The sequence below is a fragment of the Sprattus sprattus genome, assembly GCF_963457725.1.
Source record: "Sprattus sprattus genome assembly, chromosome: 4".
In the NCBI taxonomy this organism is placed as follows: domain Eukaryota; kingdom Metazoa; phylum Chordata; class Actinopteri; order Clupeiformes; family Clupeidae; genus Sprattus; species Sprattus sprattus.
The window spans coordinates 18,693,530-18,715,017 of record NC_137923.1 but is presented as its reverse complement, the minus strand read 5'-3'; the positions used below and the strand labels follow the sequence as shown (position 1 = coordinate 18,715,017).

General features: G+C 42.2%; 4 protein-coding genes across 4 annotated transcripts; 1 reads left to right on the top strand and 3 right to left on the bottom strand.

The window, feature by feature from the left end:
• Positions 1–119: 119 nt before the first annotated feature.
• Positions 120–3,070, bottom strand: sf3a2 (splicing factor 3a, subunit 2). The gene is made up of 8 exons (XM_080837707.1): positions 3,050–3,070; positions 2,234–2,475; positions 2,087–2,133; positions 1,875–1,984; positions 1,740–1,789; positions 1,367–1,507; positions 1,103–1,171; positions 120–986 (listed from the first exon to the last, which is right to left on the bottom strand). The coding sequence occupies exons 2-8, from the start codon at positions 2,429–2,431 to the stop codon at positions 687–689; spliced, it is 915 nt and encodes a 304-aa protein (XP_080693833.1). The 5' UTR covers positions 2,432–2,475; positions 3,050–3,070; the 3' UTR covers positions 120–686.
• plekhj1 (pleckstrin homology domain containing, family J member 1) lies at positions 2,707–5,928 on the top strand. Its single transcript, XM_080837709.1, has 6 exons — positions 2,707–3,868; positions 3,994–4,061; positions 4,200–4,266; positions 4,360–4,450; positions 4,548–4,611; positions 4,703–5,928. Exons 1-6 carry the CDS (start codon positions 3,775–3,777, stop codon positions 4,787–4,789), a joined length of 471 nt encoding a protein of 156 aa, XP_080693835.1. The 5' UTR covers positions 2,707–3,774; the 3' UTR covers positions 4,790–5,928.
• Positions 5,929–8,975: 3,047 nt separating this feature from the next.
• On the bottom strand, positions 8,976–10,112 carry tpgs1 (tubulin polyglutamylase complex subunit 1; the record flags this gene model as incomplete). The annotated part of the gene is made up of 2 exons (XM_080838176.1): positions 8,976–9,525; positions 9,799–10,112. 2 exons carry the CDS (start codon positions 10,110–10,112, stop codon positions 8,976–8,978), a joined length of 864 nt encoding a protein of 287 aa, XP_080694302.1.
• A 5,611-nt stretch (positions 10,113–15,723) lies between these two features.
• On the bottom strand, positions 15,724–21,417 carry LOC308364738 (inositol-3-phosphate synthase 1-A-like). Its single transcript, XM_080837959.1, has 11 exons — positions 20,725–21,417; positions 19,947–20,091; positions 19,433–19,594; positions 18,885–19,014; positions 18,606–18,799; positions 18,348–18,497; positions 17,772–17,987; positions 17,421–17,585; positions 17,005–17,118; positions 16,682–16,899; positions 15,724–16,441 (listed from the first exon to the last, which is right to left on the bottom strand). Exons 2-11 carry the CDS (start codon positions 20,058–20,060, stop codon positions 16,243–16,245), a joined length of 1,662 nt encoding a protein of 553 aa, XP_080694085.1. The 5' UTR covers positions 20,061–20,091; positions 20,725–21,417; the 3' UTR covers positions 15,724–16,242.
• Positions 21,418–21,488: the final 71 nt, after the last annotated feature.

Genomic DNA, 21,488 nt, shown 5'->3' with positions numbered 1-21,488 from the left:
TTTAAAATATTATGCCTGTAAGTCTGCAAACTGAAAGGCATTCTCTCTCTGCCAGTAGGTTCTACCTACAAAACCGCCTTATAAAGCGACAAAAGACAATTTTGACCTTCTTCACTTAAAGGACAGATGTTCAAGGAGTGTGTACACCGTTGAAAACGCTTTCTCATAAGACTTCTACGGGTTTCGAATACACATAAGCCTTTTTTTTTTAAAAACGGGACGCTAGAAAATGCATCAATTCCTATGGTTTGGTGCGCTATGCGTAGGTGCACACGCAAAACAAGCGTACCATAGGAATCAATGCATTTTCAAGCGTCCCGTTTAAAAAACAAAACGCTTATGTGTATTCGAACCCTACAAACCCTGACAAAACGCAGATACTCTTCAAATGTCGACTATCCCTCCCTCACTTCTGTATAAAACAGCAACATTACACACATCTTACATACCACACACCAGACAATACTTCTAGTCATTGTTTTAATAATAAAAAAAGTTTGCATGGTCTGCTGGCTCTGGCATGGCCCTTACATTAAAAACTAAAATGTACAACGGCAAGATGAAAATATTCTGTTTCTGTTGTCAAGTAATTTCCACAAGAACATTAGTCCACAGCTTTGGAAACGTTAACCTAATATCAAATGCATGGGGGAAACAAAAAGGTCCCCTAATCCTTCTGAGTGTCCTTAGGAGTTCGGCGGGGGTGGGGGCATTCCTGGGCCGTCCGTGGGAAGGGGTGGTCTCATCATGGGGGGCATGGGTGCATGGGGTGGCATGTGGCGGTGCATATGTGGGGGTCCTGGGGCCCCAGGGGGCAAAGGGGGCATGTGCATGCCACCAGGGGGGGGAGGAGGCATGGGGTCGTGGGGTGGCCGAGGGCCCATGTTGCTCATGAGAGGGGGTGGCCGCTTCACACCCATGGGAGGCATTGGACCACTCGGCATAGGTGCGAGTTTCTCCATCTTAAAGTGGAACTGCAAAAAGAACTGGAGCACAAAAACAACCAGATAAATGATTGAGACAAAAACTACAACAACAGAAACTCCACTCTGGATATTCATGATGTGCCAACTGATAAAAAATATATTTATTTTCGGCATACCTGCTTTGTTTCTCTGTTCCAATGAGTCCAAAACTTGCTCTCCGCTTTGTCAATCTCTCGACTAGGAACCTTTGACAGAACACAATAACTGGTTAAAACTGCAGGACCAACAAAACACTTACACATATATTAGCTTCTTTCATAGAGGGATGCATCTCCCACGTGTTGTCACTACTGGTGGTCAATCTTCCTTAGTTATCATGGTGGTGGCCCAAACGCACTAATGGGAAACACAACCCATAGCAGCAATGGAGACAAACCAACCTTGAAAGCGATGGTCTCATAGGGCTCTGCTGCCAACAGCAGGTACTGCCAGCGACGGTCTGGTGGCTCAATACGCTGCTCGTAGGCAGACATGAAGCGATGCCTGGGTCCAATGCCCTCTGCTATCTCTGGATAATCAATCTGACAGTAGAACAGAGGTTACCATTTAAGAACATCAAACGGAAATTAAGCATATCAAACACTCTGTTGTCAACATTAGGGAATACCTAATATGTGTTATAATTACAATCTACAAATGTCACCCATACTTTGCATCTTCCCAATCCCAGAAAATGGAAAATGCCGAATGAAAGGTGGAGATCCGCACCCAACTGTCATAGCAATCAAATACCCACAGCGAGTAGTGAATTACCTGGAATAGAAGAGACTGTTGCCCCATTTCTGAGTCCCTCTGCTTGGTAACTATTGAAGAAAACAAAGTTTTTACAAACCCTCCAACTGGACCAAGATGTGTTACTGACACTTTGGAAATTAGATGCGAGTGTACCTTTGTATCCTGGCCGACCAATTTTAACAAATTTCTTCACCTCGACCTTAACCTTTTCAGGTGCAGGCTGTGCTGGTGCTTCTTTCGCCTCTTTGGCTGCTCTCCGAGCCCTGATGAGGACCGTAAAAAAATTGTTTCAAGCACTTCAGGATACAGTTACAGTAAAAGACAAAGATGTATACATAAAGTCAAATGAATAGTTATCCACTCACAAATTGGTCTGATGCTTCTTGCCTTGTGTGTGAGCGAGGTAGCTGCCCTGAAATGGAAAATGACAATATGTAGGCTACTTCTCAAACAACACCCGGTAATCAAATATGGATATTACTTAATGCTAGTTTGCAGAGTATGACTCTTACCTCATTGTTGTGTAGGGTGAGACAAAGCTTACATTCGTAAGAACCCAAGTGATTTTTCATGAAATAGGGATCCTTGTTAATGTCGATCGTCTCCAACGCTAGCTGCCGTAAGCGCTCTCTGCGGTCCCGGTTGCTCTCCGAGGAGGAGGCCACTCCACCGCTGCCGGTCTTACCGCCTGCTCTGTGCTGGAAATCCATCTTTGATGCAGGCTAAGGGACTCTCAACCTGACAAACAGCCCCTCTACGAAACAATGCAGAGGTCTAGTCAAGATACCATACCATTAAACGTGATCTCTAAAATAAGAATATTAATCTGCTTTAGCAACACAGGCTATTTTGTTTAATATTTGGACATGGACATGTAAGGGAAAATGTAGATGCAATTGAGGCAAGTTTCCAAATTGCTGCGACACGGTGCAAATATATCGTAACAGGTACGCTAATGTTAGCCAAATTAGCTAGCTAGCTCTCAATGATTATCGGCACTAATAACGTCACCTCTATTGTTAGTCTCTGCATTTATCAAATAATGTGGAAGATGTTTGACGTTTATTCAAATGACAAGGGCTGGAAAATTGTACCTTCAGAAAACGTATATAACATCACTGTAAGATAGTTGGTTAGCTTAGGGTACGTTCTGTGATATCTAAATGAATGGACAACTTAGCTGACCAGCTAGACTGCCAGATACCTATAACTACTAGCGGCTGGTAGAAAACATTTGGTATTAAGTCAAATACATGTTAATTAAGTATATACATAAAGGTAAGGGAAATAAAATGTTCCAATTGAGTAAATGTATCAAATCAACTCACCGTCTCACGCTTGCCGCTGTAAACGTTGGTTTGCGCTTGCGCATGAAAGAGTTCACTTCCTGTTCCGGTTTCTTGAAACTGAAAAGAATCGAACAGAAATACTTTATCAGTTTAATATAATGTACAGTGTCTGTCCGGGTTTGTGTTTCGTGTTTTGAATTGCAAACACTCATGGATAGCTCTGAGTGATTCGTTTAGTTAATTTCCTACTTCTACAGTAAAACTTGTAGCTAGTTGTGAAAAAAAAATACGCCCCCTATGGTTGTCAGTGCTGTTCATCATAGCCTGTGGGTTTGGGTCAGACTTGTAAAGGTGGGTTGTTCCACGCACAGTTTTAAGTGAAACAACTATCAGAAGGTCCGACGCGTCTCAGGAAAGGCACCAGGCAGGCAGTGCCACAGAGCTTGCCCTTTTGTGTGGGAACGTCAGCTGTCATGGAAGTCATTTTCAACTGGGAGAGGAGTTATCTTTAGCTGATTTGGTAACGTTAAATTACGTTGTCCTAAAACAAAAATTTGGTTGAAGATTTTGCTAAGTAACGTTAGCTAGCAAGGGCAGGTTAACTAGCAATTCGATTCGCCCACTAGACATGACGGCTAGTTGCATTTATCCTTGCGAAGATCAGATACGCCGATGTTGAGTCGCGCAGCATTAACTTAAATCTGTCGAATAATGGGTGCGTTTGTGTAGTTAGCGAAATATAAATTTAACAACTATCTGTCGCAATGCGTTTCAACGAAAAAGAGCTGGTCTCATTGAGCCGTCAACCCTCCGAGCGGGCTGCGGAGCTGGGAATGAGGGGACCAAAAAAAGGAGATGGTGAGAACTTAAGACCTCTAAATAAATCTGGAACTATAGGGATATTAACAAACATACAATGCCTATGTAGTGGCTTTTACTCAAGAGCTTGTTTTACTAAAACTTGACTGTCTTCTGTCCGGCAGTTGTTAAGAAGAGACTGGTGAAACTGATAGTGAATTTCCTGTTTTATTTTCGCACTGACGAGGAGGAGGTGAGAACTCGGTTATCTGTCATTCAAATAACTGAATATGAATGGATAATCAACAACTGTTTTCGGTCATCTCACACGGCTTATCTTTATCCTGAATGATTGACGTTACCTTCACCGAAATATGGTTTCTCTTGATAGCCTGTCGGAGCTCTTTTGTTGGAGCAGTGTCGGGTGGAGAGAGAGGATGATCTAGCCTTTTCCATAGGTGAGTTTAACAGCCATCACCTATCCCCCAACATTATGTGGTATGTAGCTTAATCCTTAGTACATTTATTGCATATCTTTCCAACCATTCCAGCTTTCCTGGATGAGGCTGAAAGAAAGTATCTTTTTGAGTGTGACACCCAGGAACAGTGCCTTGATTGGATCGACTCCATCATCAAAGCCAGGTTTGACCCCTTTATAAATACAAGAAGACAGTTTAGTTTCCAAAAGTTGTCTTTTGAAAACATGAGATTTTAATCCATTTCTAAATTATTATCACAGCTATGAGTTCATGCGCAAGAACTTGATTTTCTACCGCACTGAGATCCATCGACTTACAGGCAAGGTAGGCTAAGAGAGAGAATTTTCTTCAGGTAATATTGCAGGATGGAGACAATTCCTATGACCCACTGATCCCCCTGTCTCTTGTTCACCAGGATCCTCTTGAGCAGTATGGGATATCTGATGAGACTCGCTTCCAGGTTAACACAAGTCTTCAACCTCTGCCTGCTCCACCTACTTAAACACTTTTACACATTCCCAGCCCTCCTAAACACTTTAAGAAGATTTGGTTCATCTATAAACCGTAAACCTATTACAGCCCCCTTGTCCCACTCATGGTAGCCTTCCTCTTCATGTAGTTGTCAAACGCTCACCTCTGCTGGAGTTAGAGGTTCCTTCATATGTCTCAGGCAGCTTACATGAGAGGTAGCTTGTTGTTTTACAAAGTTGCTGAATGTTGACATTGACTTCTTATAGGTGGTTCAATTTTCTTTTTCTTCTTGAAAATGCCACTGGGAAATTGGGCTGTCTGGTTTTGCTGACATGTCTTTCCCAGTGTAGGTACCAGCTGAGCCTGAGCCAGTTATTTCACTGTTCTGAGTAGCTGTTTGGGTACAAATATTGTTCTCTGGGTGATACTTATTTGTTTGTTTTCCTCAACACGCTTTTTGCACTACTGCTGTGTAGAGAATATGTGTCAGACTTAATGTTCACTGAATTTACTTTTTTGCCCTTTTTTTTCCAAGAGCGCAGCTGCCTCTGTTGTGCTTTCTTGTATGCAAAATCTTTCGTTAGATTACATGAATAGTTAGGCATCCGATCATTCACACAATCATTTTGCACATTTATAATTGTCTATTTCTACTATATCTGTGTGTTTTAAGGTAGGTAGGAGTTTTTTCAACTCAGTACTTAAAGTAATTTAAAAAAAAAAAAACTCCATAATGGTCAGTAAAATGTGTGTATTTTGAATTCATACAGTTACTGCCTTTTCACATGCCACTAAAATGCTCTGTATAGAAGACTGGACTTTTGAACTGAGGGCACGTGGGCCATTTACAGCAAATTGGTGACTTGTTTTTTTTACAAGTATTTAGACAGGACCAGGGATAGGTCTTGCAAGTCATACAATCTCACTTAAAGGCTGCACAAATTATGTCTACAGACTGAATAACTGTTAAGAACTTATCTTAGTGGTTTGAAAGTCTAGGAGATTTTAGCTGTGGCAAATTACCTTAATACAACTACAAGAGGCAGGAGTTAAATGAGTGCTTAGATTTCTTATAATGACATGTCATTATGTAAGGTGAATTACATTTCAAGAGAACGTCTCCTCTCACATTGTTTTTCCTTTTCTACAGCACACATTTGAATCCGGCTGTAATAACTCATAACAGTCATTGTTTATTTTTATAAAAAAAAAAGATTCTTAAGTTATGTTGGCTGTCTTTTGCTTGCATTGTGTCGTCAAATTAAAAGGAAAAAACTTTATAAAAGGGTGTCAAAACTCATTAGTGTCAAATAGGCAAACTGACCATGTGTGGACCAAATGTCAAACTTCTATAAATATATCTCGCCATAGGCCTGGGCACATTCACTCTAGATCCCTTAATCTTGATCTGCCCTTCAGAGCACATCTCTTTATCCTCATAGGAGAACAGCATATTAGAAAATCTTTGTTCTAATGGAAGAAATCCGACCTAGGAACATGAACAAAAAACCTGTGGTTACTACTTTTCAGTTGGATCAGTGGTGACCTTCCATCTTAATGCTTGATGATTGCCCTTGTATTTATTTGCACAAGGAGTAGCGCTCAAGTGTTGCCTACTAAAACCATATATTGACCTTACCAGATCAGGCTGTGTCTACATTTGTGTTACATTTTTTTAAATTAAAGCCAACTGGAAGTACAGCTAATTAATGAAGTTGTTTAATGAATTATAGAAACCAGTTAGGTTTTGCCTCAGCATTGCAAAATTAAAATATAAGGTAATTCCAAGAAGTTATTCAATTATCCAGTTTTAGAATTATGCTTGGGACAGATAAAGTCTTGAGATGGCTGCCAGTTGACACAATTAAGGTGCAGGGTTGATTTAACTCGTACTTGCATACATGATGGAATCTGTCACTAGTACAACAAACTCATTTGTGAAAGACCGGTCAGCTTCTATTCTTCTTAGTCCCTCCAAACAAGAAACGTGATGGAACGTCCATCTAAATTATTTACACACACAGCCTCACTAAGAATGATAATGAGGACCCTGTGTGGCTTATGCAGTCAGTGGTCAACAACGAGCCTTGTTTAACATCGTTAACGCAAAGTAATAAAATGTGCTATTCCTTAATGTGCACATTTCAACAATTAGAGCTTAACCACGCTCGAGGAGAGGGACCGCTATAGGACACACGAGACAACAGCAGCCAGATAATATTTCACAACAATACACACGATAGTGTCACAAACGTGAAAATATTCAGCACAAGAGAAGTTAAACTGCTGCGAGATACAACCTCTTTCAAGGGAGTTGCCACATCATCTTGATCAGCATACCACAGTGAAAACAATGCTTAACTTATAAAACAAGAGGATGTGCCTCTTAAAGGCTCCATTGGGGAGACAGCTACTTGCTGAAGTGGCCCCAGGAAGAGACAGAAATAGCCTTAATTTAACAGTGTTGCCTGGCAGCTGATTTGACTACCACTGAGTCACATGAGCGGCCTCAATGCTAGGCCTGTATCCACAACACTTTCACATTATTTCCTGGTATCAATATACACAAAGACAGACTTCTGTTGTTTTGAAAAACCTGTTAGGCTCCATACAGACAAAAAGTGACCGATATAACGTAAGAATAAGTGCAAATACTCAGAAAGTCTGCACAGAGAAGAGGGACCTGATCTTAAGGTGGGCTCATTACATAGTGTAGTCGGCTACAGTGCATTTGCCTGGAAAATGGTATGTGAAAGGCATTTGATGGTCTACTATTACGATCCAGGAATTTCTAATTTCAGAAAATAGAATAAATAAAATCTTTTCAATGACCAGTGTTGTAGTTTATAATGACAATATATAAACCTACAACAAAACGTACATACATATATTCTCTCTCTCCCACCACTTGACATATGGCAGTTTCACAAGGTGAAACAGGAGAATGATTTGGAAAACGGAAAGATTTAGTAGCTCTAGTCTCTAACAGAACTTAAGGTCAACACAAACACGGGTTTGCTAGTGCTTCTGCATGGAGAAACATGGGTGGCAGAAACCACAGCACTGGCACTGCAAGCAGTCTCCTTCTTTTGAGAACATTAAATGTGTTATTTGAGCTGTAAACCCCAGCCCCCGCACATGAGCACGAGTCTTATTTTCATTTGCTGATCAAGACCCACCTTTAGGCCTACTTCGCCCCTTGTCCACTTTTTTTTCTTCAACATTTTTCAAAATGATGTAGTGGGTGGCTTAGTTTGGCTCAAAGCTGGGGGTGAAGTTACTCTTAACATACCCTCGCTCCAGGCTGACCTCTACTGGATATTTCAAGTGGTAACTTTGGACTCAACCTACAGTTTAAAGGGCACTACAAATTGGAAGCCAAGGGAAAACTGATTTTCTGTATGATTTATTTGATTCTGACAATAAGCTATCTCTTATAGACGTATCTTGATACTTGTTACTCAGAAGACAAAAAACTGAATTCTTCTGAAGATTTGCAATGAAGATTTCATTTATAGCATTTTTTCTTAACCTTTCTGAAACATATTCTTTAAATTAGACATTAAAATATACAAATAGTCACAATACATATTTACTGAAATAAGAGGGCAAAATGAAGGCAGCAAAGGAACTCCTTGTAAACAATGATATCCGTATTCGCATATCCATGTCAGCTGGTCTACATCATGTAAAGCCTGGCCAACTTAGTCTTGTCTGAAGCAAGCATAAGAACAAGGCTCTAAGAGCCACATCTCATGAGGATTTGGACAAAGTTCAAAGCGTTCAAATATTGCATGCTGCTCTCTTAAACTCTACTTCAAACTCCTGGCTTAGGTGCTGTTTCCAACCACTCTTCTCATAGCAATTGTTGCTTAGCAACAGGTTCCAGTTCTGTAAAACTCACATAAAAGTGGAAGTAATAGTGTAAGGTCACGTTCAGAAACAGTGTAACATACTCAGACAATCTGTGAGATACTGAAGTTCTATTTCGTCATGCTGACGTCAGTACATTGTTTAGCGGTAACTGCATTATTGAAATTCACACGGCTCTCTCTCCCCCCCCCCCCACAGTGTTTACAAAACGGGCGAGTGAGGTAAATGCCTATTCATTGCATCATAAGAGACATGAGCATCATATTTGAGATCATGCTTTATACTCCCTTGTGTGCCCTGCTACATCTTGCTACAGCTTGTTATGCCTAAGAGTCACAGTCTCTTTAAGACACAATGCGCACTCTGGTCAGGAAGAGCTTGGCAGCACTGTCCTCAAACTCCTGTGCATCCATGGTGGGGCCCATCCCACCTTCGTCAGGCCCCTGGGCCTCCGCCATGGCCTGGGCCAACTTACCAGGTGAGATCTTCATGCTGGCCTCCAGGTAACGGGCCACGTCGGACCAGGGCGAGGTGGTCTCCAGGGCTTCCTGGAGGGTCCCCAGCACAGCCTGGCACAGCGACCTGTCGGCGGCCCTCTCAGGGCAGCTGCTGACGGCTGCGTACAGGCACTGGGACTTACGGATGTAGTCGGCAAACACGGCACAGGTCAGCACGCCCTGCCGGAAGAGCTCGAAGGGCACAGCCTCATGATCGTGGCAGCGGATGCGTCGAAGGAGCGGGGCCGAGGCAGTGACGGACAGGCCGCCCTCGCTGCATAAGCCGCGCAGCAGCTCTGTATACACACGACCTTTGACACCACCAGCACCATGGCGACGAGACCCACTCTGCATCAGGAGGTCATAAGCTACACGTGTGTTGCTGTTAAATGCTGATCTGGTTATGGAAGGGTATAAAAAAATACACGACCAGCAGTAGAGTTAGCTAGGAACAGATAACCAAACATTTAGTGCACAGCCTGCAAGCATGAGGCTGTAACAGCCCATCAAAGCCAACCTCAACATTCAATACATGAACTACTACAATTTCTGACACACACAGCGAGTGATAAGCAGATCACCATAAGGAGTTTACTTACTGAGTGCTTTAGAAACGTTTGTACCGTAGCCAAAACATGTCGGACCTTGAAGCAGCTCATTTCTCGCTTACCTGTGTGAGTGATGCGCTAGGCCGATGTGCCACAAGGCTCGGCTAAGCTGCTGCTGCTCCAGCACATTGCTGTGATGCTCCCCATCACTGCCTCCGACCGGACCATTTTCCGTCTCGGATGCTATATTGCTAAAGTGTTCAGACAGGAAACCAATTGGATCTTCCGATCTGGCTTCTACGAGTTTAAGCAACGCACCTCGAAGTAAAACTCCCACGCCCGCCTGAGATAAGAATTCTTGGTCTGTCTCTGCTTTGGTTGTGGCTTTTGAGTCAGACATCACAGTGGAGACTCCTGAACGCCTCTTGTCCGCCATGTTTCCTGGTAAATACGGAAGTGTCGAGTCAGTTCAAGTAGCCGCATTGAACATTTCCGTTAACTATTATGGACTTCACCATCATTGACACCTGTTTTTTTTCTGACTCATCTATCGTTCTTCTGATTCAAGATAAGACTTACTTATTTCAACAATCAAAATAAAAGACATTCCTAGTAAGAGGCTCAAGTCAGACTCAAATACATTTTAGACTTATTTCAGAAGAGGTTGCATGGGGATTGCTCGGTTTCTAAGGACACCACGAAACACACAAAAGTGCCTGAACCGGGATAAGACTTAAAAGAAGGTGGAATTGAAGCATTTCCTTCTGACATCACTGAAATACATTTTTCGTTAGTTGCATCAGTTGCATTCACTAAAACTGTATGAATGTGATGTCAATATTTTATTATGGGTTACAAAAAAGCTGATCGCAATCTGTTCCATAGTCTTCCTTTGGATTGTCCAGGTTCATTTTCTCTTCGATTATTTGAATAGTATGCTTATTTTGCTCTGTTCCTATTCGCATAAAAGGACTACAAAATGACTTTATAAGAGCCCAACAGGGCAACGCTTTATTGACTTACTCAAACAGTGTCACACTCAAACAGGTCCGTGCGGATATAATTACTATTGTTACACCGTTCTCTTTTTTTTCTTAAGCTGTTTGACTCTCAATGAACTGTCAAAAATGCACACAATACAAATCTCTGAATGACAGAACTCATTCCTCCTAGTTTGACAAACGAATCCTCTTCACAACTTAACTGGAGGGATATTCCTTGTTAACTCTCACTCACATTTGCTGAAATCAAATCACAGATCAACATTTTATATTCAAAATGAAAAGTTATACGGATTATATTCTACTGCATTTCCTATTTTTGTCTTAAACTTAACCAAACTACACACATTACTAAAACATGTTGTGCTTTTCTCAACTTTTTTCCAAATACATGACATTTCAAACCAGCATTGTAAAAAAAAAAAAAAAAAAACTCTACGTGAACAACGTTAAATCAGCTTCTCTCCAATATTGTCTTAAGTCAACTTGAAGACCATGAGTGGTCCACAACCAGGGACGGACTGGCCATCGGGCATACCGGGCGTTTGCCCGCTGGGCCGGGGTGCAATATGGGCCGATGGTCCCGAATTTTAATTTTTTATTTTTTTCCCCATATAATGGTCTGACCGGCTGGCCCACGAAATTAGTTCATCAGCGGCCCTACTGACACTGGGCTGGCCCAATCACATCCCCTGGGCTGACCCAACACAAACCCCTTTCGATTTGGACCTGCCTACATCATGCATTAGGACGGTAAACAGCGTGGCCCATGGCCTTGACATGCTTGACACGCGCACGCTAGTCTGCGGCCCATTGGCCGTCTTCTTGAGTGACTAGGATCTCGTCCATCATATCAGCAAACACCTTCTACCTTTAGCTAAACTTTGCCATCAGCTCCCGTGGATGACAGTGCTGGTGGCTACAGCCAGGGAGATACGATACAACGACCTACGGTAAGCTTACTGATCATGAATTAAAACGTCTCTAAAATATGTTTGACTTAGAACCTATGTTCTATGGCCAAGTTCGTTTGCATAGCTAAATACAAGACAAGTCTGTAGCTGTTGCTAGCCCTCAGCCTACTGTACTCTGAAACAGCCAGCCGTTAGCCTACACTCTATGTTGTGTGTTTGAGTGGTGCGCGGTGCCATGTCAATTGTTCCGAAAGCCCAGTATTCCCAAACCCTGGTATTCCGAAAATATGCCAATTTGTCCAGATACCGAATTATGATAGCCCGTTATACGCTCCAGTTTTCCCGTCCCCCCCGAAGTTCAGGAGCGTAGTTCAAACGTTAATGCCACCTCATCAAGCGCGTTTCCTACAGGAGGAAATAGACTCCCTTCTAGAAAAGGGAGCAATACAGCCTGTCCTCTCGGAGACGAGAACAGGGGGTTCTTCAGTCGCTATTTTGATGGAAAATATCGACCGATCTTATACCTCCGTATTCTGAACAAAGCTTTAAAGTGTAGCCTATGATGTGTATTGCATTTAGATTAATTAAGACCACCACCTTAACACACAAACTCTTGTTGAACTCATACAGTAGTAGGTTCAGTGACGTGCGGTGAGACAGCTGTCTTCTGGAGCTTCTGCGAGCCCGTGAATCAATGTTTCGTTGGAATCATGATGTAACGTTGTTGTAGCGGGAATACAGCAATGCTATTTGTATTTTCTAATTGGCAGGTCATATGTATGATTCTAGACTTCGCTAAGCACTGAAGCGACTGAAACGGTGAATTTTGATCACATTCAGCGAAGTTAACAGGTAAAACGGGAGAAAAATAGGGCGTCTTTAGGCCGTCCTGCCTAAAAGTAGGGCGTCCCGTTTCTTCTTATTTTTTAGTAGACTATAGGGCAGACGCCCTGCTAGCTATAAGCCTGGTTGGTGTCGACATTCGAGATTAAAAAGGTGTGTTATCGAATTTAATGGGCCGGTCTGGTTCAAAATGCCCGGGCCGATTTTTTTGTCCCAGTCCGCCCCTGTCCACAACTATTAGTTCACAAAGTCGTTGTAGTGCTGTGGCTTCACCACTGTGCGACCAGCCCTTGTGGTCACAGGTAAGACCTTGTTACCAGGTGTGTCTGTGTTACCCGTGTCTGTGGCTGTGTGTGGTTCAGGAACAGTCTGTGGAGGAACAACAACAGTCTCTATGTCCATAGACTCACTGAGGGTCTGTCCGTGGGCACCCCTGAGGTCTTTGCGATTCCTCCACAGAACACCACCAGACTGCAGCTGGACTTCGTAGGATCTCACATCCACAGCCCTCAGAACTTTGCCTAGTCTCCAGAGTGTGAGGTTCAAATGGCTGTATTTGGCTTTGGCTTTGTGCAAAAGTCTGTTTCGAAAGCTGATTTCGCTTTGCTTTTGCTCCGAGAGTGTCCAAGTGACAAAGTCTTATCCAGGAATTCCCACCTTTCACTGAATCTTTGGAATTCTTCTTCGTTTTTTGAGATGACAACATAAGGAATGCCTTGTCTGGCAAAGTGGGCTGCCAGTTTCTTTAATACAGTTGTAGATTTTGTGTCTGAGACAATCTATTTCCTAGAAATTTGAACAATAATCTACAGTGATGAGATAGACCTTGTTGTCAAAAGAAAACAAATCTGTACCTACCTTATCCCATGGACTGTTTGGCATTTCGTGTGAGATCAGTGTTGCTTATAGTCCACTGACCTGCAAATGTCACACCTGGCTACATAGGTCTTTATCTGGTCATTAATTCCTTGCCAGTATATGCACTCTCTGGCTCTTCGTAGGCATCCTTCCACCCCAAGATGAATTTTCCTTCAACGCAGCCATCACCCTTGAACACGTCAGAATACTCTGCTATCTGCTCTTTTGGCCCCTTGTAATCTTAATTTCTGGCACTGCTGAAACTATGCTGTCAATTGTCACAATATTTTCATGGCGCACTTTAATCAGCTGCATGCCCTCACTGGCACTTTTGCCAAGCAGTGGCACTTTACCTCCTTTATCCACCACTTGGAACTCCAACTGGTACAGCTTTTGAGTCTTTTTGAAATTTCAGTTATTTATCCAAAAAGCATTCCAGCAAAAAGCTGTCAACACATCAGCCTCCTTGAGCCCTGGGCCATTTCCACCGGCCTGTCAGACCCACCGACTCCACTTCAGCAGAGCGAGAGGGAAAGAGACGCCTATCAGGGGAAGATGAGGGAGGCCGAGGTGGTGGGTGGGAGGGAAAGGGAAGAGAGTCAAGAACAAGGAAGAAGAAGAAAGACCACTTCATACAGAAGCAAGCGACAGCCAGCACGGATCTAGGTAAATGACAGCGCCACAGCAGTCCCCAGCGCCTCAGCGGTGACATAGTGCACTTATCTGCTGTCGCAGCGATGACAGCTGCCGCCTCCCCGGCAGCAGGGCCCGGAGGGGACGGCTGGCACAAGAGGCAGGCCTGGAGCCCTGATCCAACATGGCTGCCGGGAACACGCCACCGGAGAGACCATGAACGCACAAGCCACTCGCTTTGCTGTCACTGTTTCCTGACGAATTTGATCGTTGAGGGCTTTGGGGATCTTTGAAGTTGTCATATTGTTTTTTGTTTTATTTTTTTGTCTGGTGTGTGCGCCGTTCTTTTTTTTAACTCTTCTGTCTGTACAAATATTTTTATGTAATCTATATTGTGTAATGTGTATGGTATGGATGTGCAATGTACTCTCTATAGCAGGGGTCGGCAATCTATGGCTCGCGAGCCAGATGTGGCTCTTTTGATCACTGCATCTGGCTCGCAGATAAATCTTATAGTTACAGTGCATGAAATGCCCTGTATTGTTATTCCTAGGCTTCTTCTTCTTCTTATTCTTGTTACCTTTTTCTGCGATTAATTCAGCCCGAACCGCTTAATGTAGAAACTTCATTCAAACTTTGTCGCGTAGGTCTTGTAAAGGACACTTATGCTATGTATTTTTCACTTTTCTAAACTTTATACTTTTTAAGATATTAAATAAAAACGAATCAAAATTTTCCCATTGACTTACATTGGGCCATTATGACATCATAATAGGGTCTTTAAACTGGCTTGCACCTGTGCTTCACTGACACCTGCGCCAAATCAAAGGAGCCTCTTCTCTGTCCCTCTCAATTTAACTGTAACTAGGAACATTAAGACACCTTCCATTCTCTACTTTTTTTCTCTCCATCTCTCCATCTTTCTCTCTATCCCTCAGTCTACTTTCTCTCACACTCAATCTCTCTTCTTCACTCCATTTTTATCTCCTTTTTTCAATATTTTCACTCTCTTTTTCTCTTTATCCAGAGCCACTCTTGTTCACTCTTCTTTCCTTCTTCCACTCTTCTTTCCTTTCTTTTTCCACTCTTCTTTCCTTCTTTCACTTTTCTTTCCTTTCTTCACTCTCCTTTCTTCTTTCCTTCTTTCACTCTTCTTTCCTTTCTTCTTTCCTTCTTTCACGCTTCTTTCTTTTCTTCTTTCCTTCAACTATTCTTTCCTTCTTTCCTTTCTTCACTCTTCTTTCTTTTCTTCTTTCCTTCTTCCACTCTTCTTTCCATCTTCCACTCTTCTTTCCTTCTTTCACTCTTCTTTCCTTCTTTCACTCTTCTTTCTTTTCTTCTTCCTTTCTTAACTTTTGCATTTCATGCACTGGTATTTCCTTCAGGAAATGCATTTTCTAGTTATAGATAGTTCTTAACGCAAAAAGTAATGAATATTTCCGCTGACATTAAAAACATTAAAGAAACCACAATGCTTATTTGATTATGTTATTTTAATAACGTTCAAAATATAAACATCTCATGCATTCAACGTTCTCATTCCACGACATCGAGACCAAAACTCTATTTTTATTGGATAATGCCATAGCCCACGTCATTGAGCTGAAGAGGTAAGCTGTTTTGTTTATCAGAGTCTACTGAACTTACTGTCTATATCTCTCCTGCAGCTCGAAGTTAGGGTGGGACGCTTGCAAAACTGGTCAAGTCCGTGACCGCTGCTACCATGTTTTATTCTGCTCCTATTTGCATAAAGGGACTACAGAATAACTTTATAAGAGCCCAACAGGGCAACGCTTTATTGACATACACATGACTTCACACACATACAGTACAAACTACGTGAATCTCACGTCCGACTCTCACTTCAGGCGTCACACTCAAACAGGTCCGTACGGACACAATTACTATTGTTACAACTCATACTGTAAATGAGCTCAAAAGTTTTCCAGATATGTAAGTTTAGCCTACCTTGCCTTAATAATAATTTAAAATTGCTTGCACACACAAAAAAAATCAGTATCTGTATTTTAAAAGACGAATGGGTGTGGTTAAACGAAAGAAGAAACATAAATACATACCTATGCTATAAAGACCTATAAACAGCTGTTTGTTTTCAGCAATAAAATAATTTCTAGATGTATTTCTTTAAGCAAGAGTGGTGAAGCATTGATACATAGGCCTATCATAAACATATTTCAAAAATAGCTATAAACCTGTACCTGTAACCTGTCAAAAATCTAAATAAACGCACATGCTTATCTATTCAGAAGCCTACTGTGATTACATGCAGGTCATAACTCCACACTTTGGATGGATCTTATTCAATGCTATGTTGGTCAATTTTATATCCATTGACCTCATTGCAGGATAAAGGGTGGAATCCGTTGGCATGGACAACTTTGTTCTTTTTGGTGGCCACAGCTTTGAGGACATGGTCCTCACGGTTCAGCAGGAGAGTTCTCTGCATCTTGTGCTCCAGCTGCATATTGTTCTGAGGCGGCAGGCCGAGACATGCCCTAAAACACAGAAAGGAAAGGAATCCTTTGAGATGTGTCACATACACTCCACTGTCCCAAAAATACTATTATCTTTTACTCTGGGACCATTGAACTGAAGAAAGAAGATAGTATGTGTGTCTGAGAGAGAGAGAGCGAGAGAGAGGTGTGTATCTCAGTGTGTGTGTGTGCGTTATGCTTGTGATGCTTCCCTAATACCGATTGGGATAATACTAGTACAATGGCGCGCTGTGAACTGACCTCATGACGTTTTCAATGCAAGCTCTCTGGCGAAAGAAGGCATTGACCACAGGCGCCCCCTGTGGGACGAGAGGGGCCTTGATGAGGAAGCTGAGCAGAGAGAGCACACTGTGGAAGGTCTGGAAAGTGGGGTCAGTCTCTGTGCAGAAGGTGATCCTCTGGGACAGCTCTGTGAGGATAGCCAGGTCCAAGATGATTGGACTAGCCAGCAAGGAGTCCTAGGAACAGGAACAATTTCAGAATGCAATTAAGTGATTTCTAAATCCATACGTAATCTCAAATGAATCCCTGTGGATGTTGATGAAGATGTGTAGCAGGCTAACCTCGCAGGTGTTGTGAATAGCGATGGTGTTTGTGCCACCCATCATAATCTCAGACACGTACTCGTCCATAGCACGCTTGCTGTCGCCCACATAGGGCACGTATTTGATCACCACCTGGCGAACAAATACACAGTCACAAATGTAAACATGAACCCTACTGTACATTAAAGATGCTTTTAAGATTATGCTCATGACACCTGGGTACTCAAGCATTCAATCATAGGTCCCTTCTATCATCCAAACAGCAGAGGGTGCATTGAGGTAGTTTGACTGACATGAATCTCCGGACTGGATTACAAATTCCAGATCAGAATCTGTTAAACTGTGTTTGGAAAAACTAAAATTCCAGATTTTGTGTGTCCTGATCACTGTTATCCTTGCACAGGTGTTTTGAAAAGCTGCACAGCGCTACTTACACAGTGGTCTGGCTTCTCCCCAGGGCCGTATAACACAGGGTTGGACTGCACCATGTCATCCACTACATTACTCTTGGAGATCTCCTTGGATCTGAACTGCTGCGGAGCTGATAGGTTCAATCCATCATTGTTGCCAAGGTGATTATAGCTGACGATGGACATCGGCTGCAGCAGGAAAGAAAAAGAGATCAAAGCTGGAATTCCCACAAAACTTTGAATTCTTTTCCTTGAATATTTCCTTATTTTATTTAGTTATTCTCAGTAAATGAAAGGAAATGAACAGAGACAATAAAAAAACATTGAATTGCTGAAAAATGTCAGCAGACCTGTCTAGATACAATCCTAACTCACCTTGATGCCTGCCTTGACCAAGAAGTCTACCAGAACAGACTTAATTTTGGTCTGGCCAGATTTAAAGTCGTCTCCCCCAATGAAGACACCCCTCTGCACGGCCAGCTCAACTGCCCCAGGGACAAAGGTGTTCTGTGGGGAACCGTTGATGTAAGCACAGCCCTCCTGGATGCTGGCTACTGCAAAAAGTGTGGAGGGAGAAACCTCACCTCCTTTCTGAATGAGTCAAATATAGAAAGAGACACTGGTCAAAGTAGTCTGATAATATTTCACGACATGTCCACATTAATAATGGTGGCATTTATAAATGATGTCATCGATATTTTCAGGCAGTGATACCCTTACTACAGTCTGTTCACACCATTCCTACTGTTCTGAGTGGGAAACAAAGTGTCAGACTACTGACAGTGTCATACTAATGTTTTAAAAAAAAAAAAATATTTTATCTGACAGCGACGAGACATGCTGTGCTAATGTCCTGTGTCCTCAGCATTCACATAAGACCTGATAACTTACAGTATGTAATCCGTTTTGAGCAAATTTACGATGGCATTGGTAAGTTCTATAAAGTTCTACCTGGATGGTTGCAAGCAGATTCTCAGCAGTGTCATTAACGCCGGGTATGACATCACAGAATTTCTCTGTGTTGGCAGTCCACAAAACAAGGACTTTGTCCACACCACTCTGCTGCTTGAAGTCAACAATGTCCCTCCTGAGCTGTTTCACCTGTGTTAAAAGACGTCAAAGTCCGTTAGTTTCATGAGATGGGCCATGATATCAGAAGAATCTACATCCACTTCAAACCATTATCCATCAATAAGGTTCCAATGGTACCTGCTCTGCCTTGGTTCCTTGGATAAGGTTATCAGCTCTTAGGCTCTGATTAGCAGCAATGAATTCTGGGATATATATGGAGGGCCTGGGCTTCAGCTGGTCCATGTGAGGCCGCAGCTGCTCCTGTAAAGCCCAGTCCAGTACCTCAGCCCTCTCCATCGCCTGGCCCAAGTTTAAGGAGGAGATATCCCACCCTGGACAACACACATGAATGCTTCATAGTAACATTAAAGTACAGTAGTCAATTATAATCTGCTATGATTCAATTAGAACACTTACCATCAAAAATGATGTCATTAGGGTGCACCATGGGAAGTAGATCACGGAAGGGTACGTTGACATCTCCCTCAGGGCTTGATCCTAAACAAACTGTGGAGGCTTGTAGTAACGAGCCAAAGTAATTAGCGCCCTAGGAGAAGATGAAAATAGCAAGGGAGAGAAAAGAAAAGAGAAAAAAAAGTTATGTTGGGGGAGGGGGGAGTGGAAAAAAGCCTCTGAGCTACTAATAATGGAGAATAACCCTACAAGGCAAACAGACTAGAATGTGCTCCTATGGTCTGCTGGAGACATTACTAGCTATATTAACCCTTTGAAGGACCAGAACTTGGTCAAGTATCAGTACAGGTCAAGCATAATTATTTTTTCTCTAGGGTAGTATAGTGTCGCTACTATTTTGATTTTTTTTTTTTTTTACATAATTTTTTACTTTTATATCTGTGAGTGACAGATAATCTAATGTCATTGAATTAGACAACTGAGGAAAACATCTCAAGCAGCTCACTACATTCACAGTGTCTTCATATATAAAGTCTCTACATATGAAGTACCTTCATGCCAGTCTTGGTTCTCCAGCTCATGCCCAGCTTGTTGGCCATGACCGCAGCAGTGACAGTGGTGCCATTGTTCCCTCCCCAGCCCACCAGCATCACCCCCAGCTTGGGTACTGCCCTCTCAGTGCGAAAGGTGAACTGAGTGGTAGCAGGTGTTACCTTAATGGGCAAACACAGTAAACAAGAATTATGACAGAAGTTATTCATGGGCCAGAATGGGACTGTGGTGTTCTACTTGTCCTGTTCCAGTGGGTCAATTGGTGGAACAGATAGATTGAGATACTTTTTTGATCTTGAAGGAAATTTTAAACAAATTGAAGACAACATGGAGGTCATGGGAATTATTTCCACGGGAGTGTGTCCACTACACTGATTCGGTCACTTTGGACAAAGTAAAAGTGTTTAGTAAAAATCATGTAATATGCAAATATGGTCATACAGTAAATAGGTAGATTAGGACAAGTCTAATAAAGATTCAAGACACCTACAATTAATAGTTTCCTCTACTTACTGTGTACATGCCCTCATTCCTGGACACAGATTCGGTGTGGTAGGAGTACTGAGCCTCAATGTACTTCTCTGTGTACCTCACATTGGGGCTTTTTATTTTTATTTCGGTAGTCATGTTTGATGCCTATTTAGCACAAGAGAGAAATCTGCAATGATAATAGAAGAAAGTGAAATAAAGTTAGTTTGTGAAAACAGATAAGCATATTTATTCCTTACTGCCTATTGTACTTACTCCCTCCTCCCAACCTTAACCTGCAACAATTGGGGATATTTGGTGCAATTAATTTATGATGCAACAGCATGATTGGTGCAATCATTTGAATTGCAGTTACACATGTTATAAGCACATCCAAATGCTGTGTGCCATCTGCTCAAAATATTTTAACAGGCTTCTATCAAAAACCTGTAGTGTAGCTTCGGAATATACAATAGGAATGTGGGCAAGTTCAGAAATCTGTCACTCATGGATACAGGGCTATAACCTTTTAAAGAAACTGATGTGGTTAGAACCATCATAATAACCAAAGATTAGATAAAATAACATAATAGGTTAAAAAAAAAACCTGTTGTGGTAAGAACCATCATAATAACCAAAGATTAGATAAAATATCATAATAGGTAAAAAAAAAAGTCGTTCATTGCGCTTCTCAAAATTAAACGCCCCGATTTACATTTTGTCAAAATACATGGATAAATTGTGCACGAAAGGGGAGAACAAACAATGTAATACCTATGTCTATTGCAAATTAAATCACATATGTTTTAATGTATTTTCCTACCTGATCTGAGTGCGTGTTTATCCCGGTTTAGCAGTCTATGTAATGACTTGTCCCGTCGTGCGTCTTGAGGAAGTCGAGTGTTTCAAACGTGACGCACTTTGCTGCTGTACTGCCTGCACAGATCAAATTGTTGAATTGACAATCCCGAGTGCCGACAGTAGGGTTTTTTAAACGAACAGTATAGGCGTGTCCATGCAAATGTGTTAAATCTGAGGATCCTAACAGTTGGACAAACGTGACACGTCAAGCTCACACTAATATCATCGTCCACGTCTCACTCGCGGAGCCTTACCTAAAACAAATCCCTGAATTTTAAATTATAACTAGCAACTAGCCTATGGGGGAAGGCTCAACGGAAAAATTCGGACTCAGGTTCAGACAATTCTCTACTCTCTCTCCCCCCCTCAATGATGGAACACCTGTTGATTTAAAAGCCCGTATTTCAATATGCATCCTCCACAAATCCAACTGAAACCACTTATTTGCAAACCCTTACCACATCCGTCCTGAGCAATTTGTTAAACCTCCCTCAGCCCTCCACACTTAGAGCTTGATAAATGGGGGAGCCAGAAACATGTTCATGCAGGACAAAGTTAACTAGTCTTTGCCCTTACATTTGACACATACATTTGAAGGCCTCAGGAATAAGGTTATCAACTTTGGCAAAAACGTTAGGAATTCAACACACCCACATTCTTTAGGCGTCAGAGGAGAGAGCTGAGGCCCAGGCACAGATAAACACTGTTGAGGATGAGTGATCAACT

What these genes read in the sequence shown, in the direction of transcription:
- sf3a2 (XM_080837707.1), bottom strand. Translation starts at nt 2,431, where the DNA reads ATGGATTTCCAGCACAGAGCAGGCGGTAAGACCGGCAGCGGTGGAGTG. An exon ending in AACAGTCTCTTCTATTCCAG is followed by an intron (nt 1,508 to 1,739) that starts GTAATTCACTAC and finishes TTCTACTGTCAG; the next exon opens with ATTGATTATCCAGAGATAGC. An exon ending in ATGAGACCATCGCTTTCAAG is followed by an intron (nt 1,172 to 1,366) that starts GTTGGTTTGTCT and finishes GTTCTGTCAAAG; the next exon opens with GTTCCTAGTCGAGAGATTGA.
- plekhj1 (XM_080837709.1), top strand. Translation starts at nt 3,775, where the DNA reads ATGCGTTTCAACGAAAAAGAGCTGGTCTCATTGAGCCGTCAACCCTCC. An exon ending in GGGACCAAAAAAAGGAGATG is followed by an intron (nt 3,869 to 3,993) that starts GTGAGAACTTAA and finishes TCTGTCCGGCAG; the next exon opens with TTGTTAAGAAGAGACTGGTG. An exon ending in TCCATCGACTTACAGGCAAG is followed by an intron (nt 4,612 to 4,702) that starts GTAGGCTAAGAG and finishes CTTGTTCACCAG; the next exon opens with GATCCTCTTGAGCAGTATGG.
- LOC308364738 (XM_080837959.1), bottom strand. Translation starts at nt 20,060, where the DNA reads ATGACTACCGAAATAAAAATAAAAAGCCCCAATGTGAGGTACACAGAG. An exon ending in TAATGACATCATTTTTGATG is followed by an intron (nt 18,800 to 18,884) that starts GTAAGTGTTCTA and finishes TGTGTTGTCCAG; the next exon opens with GGTGGGATATCTCCTCCTTA. An exon ending in ATCTGCTTGCAACCATCCAG is followed by an intron (nt 17,988 to 18,347) that starts GTAGAACTTTAT and finishes TGACTCATTCAG; the next exon opens with AAAGGAGGTGAGGTTTCTCC.